The sequence below is a fragment of the Alosa sapidissima genome, chromosome 6 (assembly GCF_018492685.1).
Source record: "Alosa sapidissima isolate fAloSap1 chromosome 6, fAloSap1.pri, whole genome shotgun sequence".
Taxonomy (NCBI): Eukaryota; Metazoa; Chordata; class Actinopteri; order Clupeiformes; family Clupeidae; genus Alosa; species Alosa sapidissima.
In genome coordinates, this window is record NC_055962.1 from 26,042,712 (window position 1) to 26,058,586 (window position 15,875).

The following is a 15,875-nucleotide window of genomic DNA, read 5'->3' on the forward strand; positions in this document are numbered from 1 at the left end:
TGTGCTAACACAGCGCCTGCTAAACACATCCGCGTGGGGCACCCCTGACGTGGCGGCGCGAGAGACACGCGCCTTTATTCGTGTAGGACGGTCATTGGACGCGTGCTCCTGGCAGTTTTTTGTAAATATAAATGCGCAGGTGCCTGACCGAAACTGACAAACAGAACACACTCATGCAAATATTATAACAAACTTTTAAGTGGGGACACGCCATGACTCCACGTATAGCTAAACGGTGTAGCTGGTAAACCATTTTAACATGACCAGTTTAAAATGACTGATGAGTCAATATTTGACTAGTTCAATGTAGGTAGTTTGAAACGTGAAGTCTGGAAAACAAATTTCAGTCAGCTTACCTATCGTAAGGTAAGATATTAGGGTGTTTGTTCAAAATGTAGCTATGACTTTAACCTCATTATGATATTGTAAATCAACTTTATTCTGTATGTAGCCTACGACATATTTAAATCAATTACAAACTTTCCTTATCTTCTCAAATTGATTCTGTAAACTCGGCTTCCATGCCGCTCGAATGAACTATATTTGGATTTGCTCTTCGGTTTGCACTTGCGTTCAGCACTGACCGCAGCGCTGTGTGGTCTTCCTCGTCCGTGTTCGCAGGTGGCGAAGCAATGCCGCAGATTACCGCAACAACCATACTACAACTGGCGCTTCTTCTCTCGGCATTGCCCGCGCAGTACCTCATGTCCAAATGGAGCAGCGTGTCAGCGGCAGAGCGCTACCACAGTATTAAAAGGCAGGAGGCAACTTTTCCCCCTCTCTCTGATCACCCTGTGTGTGCTGGAGTGTTTCAATGATTTCCTGTTCTCTGCCCTGTAGTTTTCTGAGAGCTTGGAATGACCTCAGCTCCTCTTACCTGAACGCCAGCGCTTGGATTGAGTGGGCAACGTCGTGGGTGCCCAAAGTGACGTGAGTTAGTTCCTTTCACAGAAAGTTAAGTCAACTTTATTTATATGGCTCGATGAAAAACAGTTGTTTCAATATGCTCTACAGGCGACATATAGACAGATAATTAATACATTTAGAATAATTACAGTGAAGTGCACCATACCCGCCATGGCCTTCGGAAATTATGAACATTTAAGATAGCAGCTTTTCCAGGCTCTTTGACGATCCTGAGGAAGTGGAGGATGTGGATGATGGCTCCCCTCCCCTCGAGGAGTTGCTCCAGGACAACGACCTTGGTTACTTTGCAGGTAAGACGAATAAGCCCGTTACCCATGTCTTTGTTATTATAAGAATAATAATGAAACACACAGGATAACTTTTTTCATTTCTTTGATTTTAATCCGTCGTGAATGACTTGATCATTCACCCCTTACTTCTGTGATGTTTGAAATACCTCTAATATCCTTACCCTCTATAATGTTCCTGTAGTTCATTCTTATAGGCTACTTCTATTTTGCAAAATATGATAATACTTCTATAGTATGTCCCAAAATACTATAGTATTCCTATAAGGTTACTACAATGCTTCCAAGATTCCTATTAAAGTTCTTTTTCGTAAGGGTCAATAGCTGAGGAGCTTCATTTTACACTATTATTTACAATGTGTTGGTGTAACAGTAGCCTACAGTTTTATTTACTTCTGATAGCATAATAAAGAAGTATTATTTACAATGTATTGGTGTAACAGTAGGCTACAGTATTATTTACAATGTGTTGGTGTAACAGTAGGCTACAGTATTATTTACAATGTGTTGGTGTAACAGTAGGCTACAGTTTTATTTACTTTTGATAGCAGAATAAAGAAGTATTATTTACAATGTGTTGGTGTAACAGTAGGCTACAGTTTTATTTACTTTTGATAGCAGAATAAAGAAGTATTATTTACAATGTGTTGGTGTAACAGTAGGCTACAGTATTATTTACAATGTGTTGGTGTAACAGTAGGCTACAGTTTTATTTACTTTTGATAGCAGAATAAAGAAGTATTATTTACAATGTGTTGGTGTAACAGTAGGCTACAGTTTTATTTACTTTTGATAGCAGAATAAAGAAGTATTATTTACAATGTGTTGGTGTAACAGTAGGCTACAGTATTATTTACAATGTGTTGGTGTAACAGTAGGCTACAGTATTATTTACAATGTGTTGGTGTAACAGTAGGCTACAGTATTATTTACAATGTGTTGGTGTAACAGTAGGCTACAGTTTTATTTACTTTTGATAGCAGAATAAAGAAGTATTATTTACAATGTGTTGGTGTAACAGTAGGCTACAGTATTATTTACAATGTGTTGGTGTAACAGTAGGCTACAGTATTATTTACAATGTGTTGGTGTAACAGTAGGCTACAGTTTTATTTACTTTTGATAGTAGAGTAAGGAATGCAAACAGACCTAAGGGGGGCTTGAATCATATTGATTTTGACATATGGCATTGGTCACCAAACAGAGATAACATTTTAAATGTTTGAGTAAATATGGGAAAACAATGTGTGTGTGTGTGTGTGTGTGTGTGTGTGTGTGTGTGTGTGTGTGTGTGTGTGTGTGTGTGTGTGTGTGTGTGTGTGTGACAGCCTCAAAAGATGTCCACAGCCCGCGGCCAATGTATGTGTTGCACCGGGTGGGTCATGTTGTCATGGAGAATCAGAACAACATGGTTGGTGTGATCGTTGGCTGGGATGCTGAGCTGCGGGCGCCGGCAAACTGGATCAAGAAAAGATACACACCGCCAGAGGTACGTATATCCATTTCTACATACACATAGACAAATACACATTCATACACACAGACAAATACACACACATACACATAGACAAATGAGCCTGGCAGAGACATAGACAATTACACATACATACACAGACACAGACAAATACACATACAGTACATACACATAGACAAATACACATACATACATATACACATAGATAACACATACACATAGACAAATACACATACACATAGACAAATACACATACATACATATACACATAGACAACACATACACATAGACAAATACACATACACATAGACAAGTACACACATGTCATAGACAAATACACATACATACACATAGACAAATACACATACAGTACACACATACACATAGACACATGAGCCTGGCAGACATACATACACATACATATAGACATGAGCCTGGCAGAAACAAAGACTATACACATACATACACATACACATAGACAAATACACATACAGTACATAGTGTTTCCCACAGAATTGAATTCTATTTGTGGTGGTAGGTTTGCAGAATTAACTGTTTTTAACCAATTAGCGCAGCGTGGTTATGATGCAGGTTTAAGCACGATTTAGCCAGTGGACTTTTATGACAACAATTGCAGGATTGTTAATGTTTTCTTTAAACATGCATGTAGGTTTGTTGAGAGACAAGGGAAGGCTGTGCAAAGGTGCACACATTAAAGTACAACATGCAAAGTCATTGTGTGGTGGTCAATGTTGATATTGTGGTGGGCCGCCACAAATAAGTCAATGTATGGGAAACACTGGTACATACACATACACATACACATAGACACATGAGCCTGGCAGAAAAGTGTCTTAGATTTTGTAAAAATACTAGTTGTACAGAATTACATATTCAACTATCAATGCTAAAAATGTCCCCATATTTGTGTTGTGTGTCTATGTCTATGTGTGTGTGTGTGCTGCCTGTGTGTGTGCGTGTGCTGCCTGTGTGTGTGTGTGCTGCATGTGTGTGTGTGTGTGTGTGTGTGTGTGTGTGCCTGCATGTGTGTGTGTGTGTGTGCCTGCATGTGTGTGTGTGTGTGTGTGTGTGTGTGTGAGTAGCTGCAGAGTGCAGTAGATAGTCCTCATTATAAGGTTGTGTTTAGTGGCCCTGCCTCATCCTCTATTATGGTGGGATATCTACCCCAGTCAGCTCTGAGGCGAATCAGAGGATACAAGGTATAAAAACACACACGCTCTCTCTCTCACACACACACACACACACACACACAGGCACCTGCTCACTTGCAAAACCATGTTATTTGAAATTAATTTTATCATCCAGGATTTATACATTACACCTTTCTATTTGTCATCATTCTACTTGTCACAAAACTGTATGCACTATACTGTATAGAATGGCATTGGATTACAGACGTGTGTGTGTGTGTGTGTGTGTGTGTGTGTGTGTGTGTGTGTGTGTGTGTGTGTGTGTGTGTGTGTGTGTGTGCTCTCAGCCGGAGATCCCCACCCTTGACCTGTACTTCTCCGACTTTGACGGCGAGAAGTTTGTAATGAAGCCTTGGCTGGAACAGATCTACCCTGAAGACTGAGTAAGAAGACGGAGAAGGAGAAGAGAGAGAGAGAGAGAGAGAGAGAGAGAGAGAGAGAGAGAGAGGGAGGATGATGATGATGATGATGTTGGTGATGATGAAGGTACAGAAAGCATGAAGGCTGGGTAGACTTGAGAGTTGACATGGAGCAGTTGAAGAACATAATATAACATTATGTAATTTATTTGTGTGTGTGTGTCTGTGTGTTTGTTAATTTGTGTGTGATAGATTAACAAACTTTAATGCCAAAAGTCATTCAGCCCACCAACTTGATCTGTAATGTCATACGTCTATAGTGTAGTCTATTGGGTAGTGTATTGTGGTATTCAACGGCACATTATGAGCAGCTTGGCTCCAGACTGGGCTGTAGTGAAGGTGTTGAAGTGACGTTTGACCGTGTGTGTGTTGTTGTAAATCATGCTGATGATTGTAGCTTTGCGTAGTGCACCAACAGGGTAGCATTCCTTTTTAGTTTTTTTCCCCCAACAGCCCGAACTCCCTTATTCTCCATGTGAGAGACCCTGTAGTCCCCCATGTGTTCAGTGTTGGTTTTAAGGTCAATATTATTGTGTTTGCCGAAAAATGTTGCACAGGGATGAGAGACTTTTCATGAGCTTCAAATGTGAACTGAGTGTTTCCCAGAGATGGGAAGTAACGAAGTACGAATACTTCGTTAGTGTACTCAAGTAGATTTTTCAGATATTTTTACTTTACTATTTATTTTTGAGGTGACTTTTTACTTTTACTCCTTACATTTTAACACGAATATCGGTACTTTCTACTCCTTACATTTTACAAAACTGACTTACTTTAGTTTTAAATAATTTCAGTGGAGTTACTGTTATTATTTTTCGCGTCATCAATAGTGAATGGGAATATACGTTGCACTTGACGCACCACTACAAGATGACTCATCAGATTTGGGCGGCAGTCATTCGCGGCAAATCATTGCAGCTTGATGGCAGTAACGTTAACGTTAGCATGTAGTAGTATGTCTCAATTAAATTTTAAAAATGCCCTCCTCTCCTCGCCTTTGGTGCTTCCCTAACTTCTAGCTGCAGTGTAGCCTATACCCTTAGCAATATGCAGCATTGGGTCTTGAACAGAGATGTAGTGGAGGCTAAACGCAATAAACATTTATAATTTACGCAGTAAACGCAGTTTACCAACCTCTGAAATTTCATAAATAGTTTGTCCACCTCTTATTAGAGTTTATCCACCTCTCAAAAGAGTTTATTCACCAATTACAACTGTTAACATTTAAAAATCATACTGTATTATCCACAATAACAATATGTACACATCAACACTCTATGAACCACTTAATGCCACTTGTATTGTTATAAGCATTGTACAATAACCTCCACCATCATCAAACATGTTCTGAATGCCTTTTCTAAAAATCTGATACCGCATGGCGCAGTCCACTTTACCGTGATCACAGAACTCATAGTTACCCACCTCTTATTTTCCCACTACATTCCTGGTCTTGAAATATTCACAGGAATCCATATGAATTAAATATTCATGTTGTTTTATCCAATATTAGTTGTGCAGATGTATAGTCCATCTTATACACACCCATGAAGCCAACAAAGAAAATGCAAAAATAGAGACTTTTGTGTAATTATTCCATTTTGTGTAGTCATATCAGAACCTGACATACAATCCAAATAGTCTACAAGAAACCTCAGAAATGCATACTTTTATTGTCAGTATGCATTTTGGGTAACCAAAAGTCCTACTGTATGTGGAGTTTCTATAGAGCATTACAAAACGCATGAGCATACCTTGGCAAATAATGGTCTAAGGTACTAATTTTTCATTCTATATTGATTTACTTTTGCACATAGCTTCGCAAGACCTGGTTTTAGGGCTCAGTTGAGTTTAAAAAATCATATCAAGTGACCTAGAGGGCTGAAATGTGGTCAGTTCAGAGATGCTTGTTATCCCGCAGGCTCTGTAACTCTGTGCCAGTGCTTCCTAAGAAACTACAGGATCTTAGCTTTCTAAAGATGTCCAAGACTGCCACACTTGCACTCTAGTAACATTTGTGTGGTCCAGGTACCGTTGCATACAAAATGGTTGTCATTCACAAGACTACTTTTACTTTTATACTTAGATTACCAAGCCTGTACTTTGTTACTTTTACTTGAGTAAAGAAGTTAAATCAGTACTTCTACTTTTACCAGAGTATTTTTTAACACAAGTATTTGTACTTCTACTTGAGTACGGGATGTGAGTACTTTTGCCATCTCTGGTGTTTCCTGGCAATACATGCCGGACTGATTAAGGGAGAAACGTGATGTAGCAGTAGGTGTTGCCAGAGTAAAGTTTTGAAATTATCACTGATTTGGATAAAGGGTGTAAATAATTTAAACAATGTCTGAAATAACAAAACAAACTAGGCTGTCATTACGCTGGACGTGAACCATGGTAATTTTACCTTTTTATCATAAAACAGTACAAAACAGACCTTTATGAGTGTTGGTTTCCCAGTCAGCAATGACTCCATGTTGAGATTTACTCTACATTACAGAAGTCATTATGGTTAAAAAAAAAAGAACGAAATCTACTGTCATTTCAATAAAATTATGTTACACATATTGAATCTTTCTACTTTGTAAAACTAGATAATATGACCACTGCTCAGTACTGCATCCTACAACTCCTTGTACTGTATGTGTAAGTGAATAATAGTATTCTGTGAGTGTGAGTGAGTGTTTGTGTGTGGGTGTGAGTGCGACAGCTCTTTTTGTGCTTTGTATCCATCTGCCTCTAGATGGGGGTGTTGAGCTAGGTGAATCAAAAGACATCTAGTAATTCACTCATTGCAGTGCTCCCACATGGATGGAATTTCACAAAACTTGGCATACGTCCAGATGTTGTCGTGGTGATCCTACACGACAAATCTTGTACGGTTCGGAACATCTCATCACAATATAATGGCGATTCAACTGCCACGTTTTCGCATTTAAGTCTTTCACTACATGCTCTGTTCCTCATCAGTCTAGCGGAACTACTTGCTCTGGTCTGGTGGCCCCATGAAATGGTCGACCAAACATTGCTGAAGAAAAGAAAAAAATATTGGTTTAACCCTCATGACTGCGCTGCATTAGTGCTGCATCCGTCATAATCAGTTTTGTTTTTTTCCATGGCAGACACATTAAATGAAAAGTAAAATATTCACTTGCATCAGCACCAGCACAAGAACAGTGTGCTCTGGGAAAAACAGCTGTTTTCATTAAAGGTGATATGTGGAGTTTTTTTACATTTAAAACATCCAAAAATGACAGAGAAATAGCAACAGAATGTGAAGAAACGGCTCTCTTGACATAATGTCAAAAACGCCTCTGCTTTGTGATGTCCAGATGTCCCTTACATTATTAGCATGAGAACCAGCTAGGGCCGCTAATAGCACATTGGACCACATGTGGCTGCTGTGTATACAAACCAACCCAACGGAGGAGTGCCATGTGGCTGCGTTCAAGACAACTCCGTGTGCCGTGTGGCTGTGTTCAAGACGACTCAAAGCCTACAGAATTCCACGTCTTCCGTAACATAACATTCAAGACCACTCAAAGCCTACAGAATGTCTTTGAGAGAATTCCACATCTTCCATAACATAACAAATACAGTACAAGAATACAAAAAACAAATCTATACAAAAAAGCTTTATTTAATACAACATGTAGTGACAGAATACAAACAAAGTACAAAATCCCCTTGGAACGGCAAGTGGTACTACTTATAGAACGCATTACAGTACAGTACTCTTGATTGGCTAATGGTGATCTGACCTTTTGGGCTCTGAGTGTCTCTTTGGTTAGTGAAATGAGATAGCGCTCCGGAAATGTCTCTTTACAAATCATTAGACTGGACATGACTTACTAATCATTGCACTTTTTCCCCCTCATATATTCTTAATTCAGCTGGACAGGGAATACATCTTTGGGTAACTGAATCCAATCATTCAATAAGGTATTCATTCATGCATCCATTTCCATCAATTCATGCTCAACCAGGTGCCCCATTTATAAATATTACTGAACCGTAAAACAGTAATTAGATTACATACAGTTTCAGAGTGCAAAAGTTATACTTAACAAATATAATTCAGAATGATACTCCATGTATCATTTAATGACAATCATAATGTATATTTTCAGAAAGTAGGCCTCTGGTCTTGTCAAAAGTGACTGCCTGAGCATTCTAAGGATAATAGAAAGATTACATTAGAGATTAGAGAATATATCCAACCAATGGCTGCAGGCCCCTATGGCTTCTTCCTGGGTCTGTCTTTGGGTCGAAGTTCAAAGGAAACGAAGACGCGTGAGGAGACGGAGAGAGCAATAAGCCCCGCCCGCTGTTGTAATGTGAGGGGTGTGTCTCCGCATCTCCACTCTCGTGACTCCTCCTCCCGGACCAGCAAGGGCCGCCCGAGACCCTGTCCCAGGGTGCAACACACCTCGCTCGCCTTCAGACGAGCGCTTTCCACCGCTGCCACACACACACGTCGTCTGGGAACGTAAGGCAGAAGGTGTATCACACAAAGGCACACAGTTTTGTACAAACATTTTTTAGTATTTGTCTTAAAGATACAGGGGGGGGGGGGGGGGGTCGCTCTCTGGTGTTTTGTTTGGTGTTTGTTTCAAATATCAACCTGATTTGCCTATATCAATTCACTTTATCAATACTCTATTCTTACGTATTAGTGTGTCTATATACTACACCCTCTACTTATTGGCACCACTGTAAAAGTTGAGTCAAAATACCATCTGTTGGCAATGTATCTTACTGTAATCTCACAATGAAAACTGAACTTTTCTGTAACTCTACAAGGGTGTCCTTATGGCATGTTTTGCTTCGGTAACCAATTGTGCATTGGGCAAGATAAGCATGTGTCCTTGTACAGGCAAGTTGACACAGTTCCAGTTCATTGGAATCTCTTAATTATTGTTTTAACTGTCAATAGGACATTTTTCAAGAGAGTACCTATCTTATGCTCGATAACCCCCCCCCAAAAAAGCTGTTCTGTTGGTGTTGTTTTTGTTAGTGATTTGTGATTTATTAGTGTTCAGTTTTCAGAGCCGGACAGTACAATTTACTTGAGTACAGTACATTTACTTGAGTACAGTACTTGAGTACAATTTTGAGGGATCTGTACTTTACTCAAGTATCATTTTTGGGGAGTACTCATGAGAGGCAAATATTGTACTCTTTACTCCGCTACATTTCTATCCATAACCATGAGTACCCGTTACTTCTTCTAAAAAAAAAGGAAAAAAGAAAAATCTCAGAAACCCTCAATTTGTTGTTTCCCTCTCAAACGTGATTGGATTGGGACAGCCTATCAGCAATCACCTTTAGCTTTCCGCCTAAGTCAACTCCATGGTCATTTAGAGACGAAACCATGGACGAAACAATGGATGAAGACGCAGCAGGTCCATCCCGGGAATGTGCCAACCCGTGGCCCCACCTCGCCAGACTATTTCAATTTTCTGAACAAGTTAATGATAGTTTTCGCTTCAAGTGTTTCAATTACAAAATAGTATTTTGTATTTGAAATACGTATTTTAAATACATGTATTAGAAATACTGCCCATCCCTGGTGATAGCAATTATTTTAGGGTTTCAAAACTATTTTTAGTTAGCCATGTGGCCCCTCTTGGCATTAAACACAGACACCCTCCCCTCCCCCAATGAAATGCTAATGTACTGGTTCCAAGGGCTATCAGATCAAGACAAAGGATGTTACCTTGCTATACTGAATCCATATGTCATGAAATGTAAATATATTCATGTTTGGTATCATTGTAATAGTCTCAGTACAAGGATTGTAATGACTTGATTGTGAGAATGTTTGGAACATTCTATAAGTGATATTTCTGATATATATCTCTCCTCATGCTATTCAGATAGGTGTGAAGTAGGTGTGAGTAGGTGTGTCTGATGCCATCTGGAGAACCAACCACGTGGGATTGTTTTGCCGCCAATTCTGTCTTTGTTTAACCCATACAAAAGTGACTAACTTACATTGTTTGTCAGAAGAAGAAGAACGATGGAGAACTGAAGAAGAGAGAGAGAGGTTGATCCAGCAGAGGCCATGGCCTCTGTGCCATGGCCTACATAGACCATAGACCATTTTTTACCCTCTCTGCTTGTAACAGAATAAACCTGATTCCTGAGTGTTCCTGAAGTTTGCCAGTCTAAGCTAATATTAAGTATTTAGTTCCTGAAGTTTGCCAGTCTAAGTTAATATAAGTAATTATATACCACAAATACTTTCACTGGCAACATGGTAAAAAGATGACTTGATTTTACTTTCAATTCCTTTTACATTCTCCAAGGTATTAACATTTTTTATAACTCTATGTAGGACGTTTCTGTACATAAATGTAAGCACTGTGGCAGTAGTAATGCAATATTTAGAAAATGTAGGCTACTCGATCTTGTACTTTTGATACTCAAGTACTTCAGTACTTTTACTTAAAGTGCCCATATTATGAAAAAATCACTTTTTCTGGGATTTGATATGTTATTGTGTGTCTCTGGTGCTTCCACACGCATACAAACTTGGAAAAATCCATGCTGTTTTGAGTGAGATAAGGGTTTCTGGATGTATCCTGCCTTCAGCCTCCAGGGTGAGCTGGTCAAAATCGGCAAGGCTTTTGACGTCACAAGCCGAAACATTTCAATATTCCCACCCACCACCTCCTTTTAGGGCAATTGCGTTACGTGGATATAATGGAAACCTATGGAGCTGCATCGAAGTAGGCAGGGAAAAGGATTTATACTTACTAAATCGTTGAACAAACGTGAATAAAAGGCACAAAATAAGGTTGGTGTGAGAGTTATCTGTTTGTTCATGGGATTCATTCTAATTCCATAACTTACATATTTCCTACAACTACGTGAGATAGCTAAGCTTATGTTGTAGGCTACTGAAGTTCCACTGTTAGATAGCTAGCTAGCAAGCTAACCGTTTTACATAGAGATTATGGTAGGCTAAGTGTTAGCTATGGGCTATACTATGTAAAACGAAGGTGTAGTAGATGTTAGGGGATTTTGAATTGGCGTGTTTCAGACGTTGCATAATCAACACCCCACCTCTCCACACCAAGCCTACGAGTTCAACTGTTTTTTAAGCCTACATATCTCAGAAAATAATGTAGATACAAGCTTAAACCTTTGCACAGTAGTTGTTGGGTAATATTTAGCATTATTGACATAAAGTATGAAGCAAAGCCAAGATGGTCAGGCGGGGCTGGAGTCATTTGTTGATTTGGCACGAATGACCCCGGTAACAGTTAATGGAGTGGGGCGTGGGTAAGTGAGCAGCAGCTCATTAATATGTAATGAGCAGCAGAAACAGCACACTTTGACAGGGACTGAAAAAGAGTAATAGAGGTAGGTAAGAATCTTTTCCTACAAGCTATTTCCAGCAAACAACTTCAGAAACGTGTTTTATGGAACTCATAGACCTATTTTTACTTGTTGAAAAATAGTCATATGGGCACTTTAAGTAGACATCTGACTGTTGTACTTTTACTTGTACTTGAGTAAAATTAGCAATGGGTATCTGTACTTTTACTCAAGTAATGAAGCTGTGTACTCTGTCCACCTCTGTCAGTTTTGATGGTTAATAGGCTTGGTTGTAGATTGGCTGCTGTGTGAAATCCACTACCTATAGCACAAGGAATAACTCTGACATACAGAGGTCAACACACGTATTTATTTTTTTTCAACACACTTTAATTGAATTTGAATTGAACTGAATTGAATCTCTCCCATGTTGAAGACTGTCTAGGGTATTTTCCCTGTCACTTTATTTTCATACCTTCATGGAATACTGCTTAAAAGTTTAAAGGCACCCTGATTGACTTAAAGGTACACTATGCAGGTTGAGGTATTTTTGGCGAGTTTAGAGCTCCCTCTAGAGTCACAATGTATTTATATGTTACTCTGCTATTGTAAATAGCAAACTTATTGTGACTTATCCCCCCTGTACACAATGCAAATGCTTTTGTTGTGGAGGTGAAGGATTAACAGGCAAGCTATCTCCAAAGCACTATATCTACTGACAAGGTAATGTTTCACGATTCTCGCCAGATAAGGCAGGCCGCTGTTCTTGAAAGTTGCATGGTTTTCTCGGTAGGGACTTGCTACATCTATGCTGTATAGCTATGATAGGTGAACGATTCACCTATTAAAAGTTCATTAACCATCAAATTGGCTTCGTAAAGGTGAACATTTTTCATAGAGAAGAACTTGAATATAAATGGAAAAAGGTGCTTTAAAAGATTTGCACTGAACTGTGTGTCAACCATACAGGGTATGCTACTGATACAGTACTTCTTGTCTGCTTTATGCCTCTGTTATGCAGTGATTATAGTTATGCAATAACATGATACAGTAATATCTTGTGAAATATGATGAAGTGAAAAGATTATGGATGTTGTAACAAAGCATGTAGTAAGCCTGGTTGGTTGGCAAATGCAAGTGGAAAACTGTAGGAGTGAGGTTATCAGTGGGGAAGGATTTAAAGGATTCTCCATCCAAAGCTTTGTGAAACAAACGGTGTGTGTGTGTGTGTACATGCCAGTGTGTTTAGCCTGCCTACCTCAGTGCACTGAGGCACTCCGGGCTGTGTGTAAAGTGTGGAAGTCCAACACACACACTCTTATCCAACTTCTCCAAGAGCACGGATCGCACTTTCTGCATCTTATCGAAATCTAAAAACACCACTAGGACCTGGATACCACATAACATTAAGAATCACAGGGTGTGAGTAACATTTAAAACAACTCACCTCATCCACTCAAACAACAATAGCCTGAATTCCTTAACTTACCTCGACCTCCATGATGTAAAGGTCATCCACTTTTTGGATGTATTTCGTGACGGCTGTGTCTGCCTCCTTTAAACCACAAACTCGGGGTAAGCAACAACAGAGAACAGCATATGTGTCTACAATAATTAGCCAAGCATAATAATAACTTATAAAAGCTGCTATCAACTTCACCTTCACGTCGTGCTGCCGGACAGTCTGAATTATGTATTCCACACGTCGCGAGACACTGTTCTTCACATCATTGACCGACTCTTTGCTGCTGCTAACACTGATGGAAACAGTAGCCCGGTCGGGCGGGCAGGACAACTCGGCGCTTCCCGTAACCTGAACTTCTCTCGGGGGAATTTGTGCCACTGCTGTAGTCTCTTTAGCGACTCTACCGAAGCCTGTCAAGTTTTCATCGTTATAGAATTCCGATGCAACTGGAAGCAGCGCTGCAAACACGCGAGAAGGACTGCTAGCCATGCTGCGTGGAACAGAAAGCCGCAGAGTGCTACTATGGTAACATGGCAATAGTGCATTGTGGGATATGTAGTCGTGGCTTTCCTTGCGGACTACAAGTTCCAAGAAGATCCTTTTAACTGGAAAGTGAAGCAGAAGTTGTTTTCGACCCACCCCCACAGAGCCAGCGAATCGCTTTTGTTTGTAGTTCATGTAATTCATGGCTGTCTCATGTCACTCGCAATAGTCAAGTCATAGGTAGGTGAAACCCCAACTTTTGTCCGAGAAGGCCTACTCAACCTCTACCACAGGGTGGCACTACAGGGCAAATAATCAAACGTTTCACCGCCAGAAACCCTCTGTAGACGTCAGTAAGGTCATTCATTCAGGTCATTTTTTTTTGGTTTGTTGCTACGGCTGTGTTGTAGCCTATGGCTGTAGCAGACTGCAGCACAGCTTGCGTGGACAGTGTAGTTTTCCTTTTGGTGGTTGATAATTTGTGGACTGTTTGGCTGCACTGGCAGGCTACTGGCTACCAGTTGTTTTTTTGTTTGCTTACAATTGCTTTGCCAGTGAATTCACTTTTTTTCAGATCACTTAGCCTTAAAATAGCTTATTCATCAGTAGACTGCTTGAACTGAACCTAGGATATGTCATGGCTACTTCTACATTGCTTTCATACAAAATCCATTCAGTCACCACTTCTAGATCATTTTCTCAGTCGATGCTCAACACTCTGAACAACTATAGGCTACAGCAGATTCTGTTCAGAAAAGTTTCAGTAGGCCTACATAGCCTGACAAAATGTAGCCCACTGTAAATGAAAATATGATGTATTTTGGCTAGGGCTGTCAATCGATTAAAAAATTTAATCTAATTTATTACATACTCTGTAATTAATTAATCTAAATTAATCGCATATATAATTTTTGCTGTGAAAGTATTTTAAATATTTAAATTCAAATGAATCATTGAATGATCAGCATTAGTGACATTAAAGTTCAAAACCTCTTTTATTATTATTTTCACTGTTCAAATAATGACCATAATAATCTATGATATGACCTAATATGCTGAGGAAATAAATTCAAAAGTGCTTCGGGAAGACGTTTTTTTTCACATACAAGGCATTTCAGGCCACAGATATAACCTAGGGGACACAATAAAAATAAATGAACACTCCCCTCAATGTCAATACTCATTTCTTTGCATTGATGTGCGACTATAGAGTTGATGAACTCCGGTGATATGCAAATTCCTTGCTGCAGACATTGCAAAGGACTTTATTTTCAACACTTTATTTTTATCAACACCATCAGGCCGTTTTTTAAAAGTAAATGTTCCAATCAATGATCCAGGCAGCACGTTTTCTTCTCTCTCCTTCATTTTACAGTCTAATTTTTACTGACTAGAACGGCTCGGGGTCAAAGGTCATACAGAATCGATTAATCTGCACTAATTTTAATAATCAGTTATTTTTTCCTCAAATTAATTAATCGAAATTAATCAGTTATTTTGACAGCCCTAATTTTGGCAGACAAATCAACTTTTGCTTGAAATGATTGATTGTTCTGAGCAGAAAATGCATTAGGTTTTTGGACAATAAGAGAAAGTGCCCCAAACGTGCGATAACATGTAGTACTCATCAGTGGAGTCTACAATGGGCCTACTGTAACAGATGAAAAAGTTTGATCATGACATCTGCTTGGCTTGAAATGTGTGTGTGTGGAGGGATATTGAGGAATACACATTAGAGAGAATGTTGCAATGAATGTGGACACACACATTAGAGAGAATGTTGCAATACATGTGAAGTTCATCAAAAACATTTACACAAAATACGAAAAAGTCACTATAATTTGCATTATGGCTGTGAATTGTGTGGTTTTCTAGACATTACAAGTATGCCTATGCATTTTGTTGTACAATGTAGCCTAAAACATTTTAACACCAAGCATGAAGATACTGCAGAACGTCAGATTGATTTGTTTGATGTTAGTTCACTCAGATGCAACACTAATCTGTGCAAAACCAAATAATGTAATTTACAGTGCTTCAAGTTGTTTGTGCTTTTTAATTGTATTTTGAGTGACACCTTGTGTGGAATCAATTGTTATGGCAGGATCACTTTTGGGTGAGGTATGATGTGTTTTGATGGTTTTGCAGAAATGCTAAACTGATTGTAGCCTAAAGCATAGTTTGAAAAAGTGGACATAGCCTCCTATTAACACCTGAAAATAAAAAAGAGGATAATAATAGGCCAATATAATAATAATAATAATAACAATAATAATAATA

General features: G+C 39.2%; 3 protein-coding genes across 5 annotated transcripts in view; 2 read left to right on the forward strand and 1 right to left on the reverse strand.

Annotated features, from left to right (window-relative positions):
• The window catches only part of LOC121711696 (pleckstrin homology domain interacting protein), an 82,707-nt gene extending 78,570 nt beyond the window's left edge, over positions 1 to 4,137 (forward strand). The window contains exon 41 of the transcript XR_006032405.1: positions 4,105 to 4,137. The gene's annotated coding sequence lies outside the window, so the exon portion shown is untranslated. The remainder of the gene's footprint in view (positions 1 to 4,104) is intronic.
• On the forward strand, positions 154 to 4,466 carry si:dkey-261l7.2. Of its 3 annotated transcripts, none has more exons than XM_042095522.1 (7): positions 154 to 370; positions 626 to 757; positions 841 to 930; positions 1,114 to 1,217; positions 2,543 to 2,703; positions 3,792 to 3,908; positions 4,187 to 4,466. In XM_042095522.1, the coding sequence occupies exons 2-7, from the start codon at positions 633 to 635 to the stop codon at positions 4,280 to 4,282; spliced, it is 693 nt and encodes a 230-aa protein (XP_041951456.1). In that variant the 5' UTR covers positions 154 to 370; positions 626 to 632; the 3' UTR covers positions 4,283 to 4,466. The 3 variants fall into 3 exon arrangements, with proteins under 3 accessions (XP_041951456.1, XP_041951455.1, XP_041951457.1); XM_042095521.1 differs by having other exon boundaries at positions 154 to 366; positions 622 to 757; XM_042095523.1 differs by having other exon boundaries at positions 154 to 366; positions 622 to 757; positions 1,123 to 1,217.
• A 3,472-nt stretch (positions 4,467 to 7,938) lies between these two features.
• On the reverse strand, positions 7,939 to 13,616 carry irak1bp1 (interleukin-1 receptor-associated kinase 1 binding protein 1). The gene is made up of 4 exons (XM_042095520.1): positions 13,308 to 13,616; positions 13,137 to 13,202; positions 12,906 to 13,036; positions 7,939 to 8,802 (listed from the first exon to the last, which is right to left on the reverse strand). The coding sequence occupies exons 1-4, from the start codon at positions 13,599 to 13,601 to the stop codon at positions 8,559 to 8,561; spliced, it is 735 nt and encodes a 244-aa protein (XP_041951454.1). The 5' UTR covers positions 13,602 to 13,616; the 3' UTR covers positions 7,939 to 8,558.
• Between the last annotated feature and the right edge of the window lie 2,259 nt (positions 13,617 to 15,875).

What these genes read in the sequence shown, in the direction of transcription:
- irak1bp1 (XM_042095520.1), bottom strand. Translation starts at nt 13,601, where the DNA reads ATGGCTAGCAGTCCTTCTCGCGTGTTTGCAGCGCTGCTTCCAGTTGCA. An exon ending in TTTACATCATGGAGGTCGAG is followed by an intron (nt 13,037 to 13,136) that starts GTAAGTTAAGGA and finishes TGTGGTATCCAG; the next exon opens with GTCCTAGTGGTGTTTTTAGA. An exon ending in GAGTGCCTCAGTGCACTGAG is followed by an intron (nt 8,803 to 12,905) that starts GTAGGCAGGCTA and finishes TTACGTTCCCAG; the next exon opens with ACGACGTGTGTGTGTGGCAG.
- si:dkey-261l7.2 (XM_042095522.1), top strand. Translation starts at nt 633, where the DNA reads ATGCCGCAGATTACCGCAACAACCATACTACAACTGGCGCTTCTTCTC. An exon ending in CGCTACCACAGTATTAAAAG is followed by an intron (nt 758 to 840) that starts GCAGGAGGCAAC and finishes TCTGCCCTGTAG; the next exon opens with TTTTCTGAGAGCTTGGAATG. An exon ending in TCGTGGGTGCCCAAAGTGAC is followed by an intron (nt 931 to 1,113) that starts GTGAGTTAGTTC and finishes TTAAGATAGCAG; the next exon opens with CTTTTCCAGGCTCTTTGACG.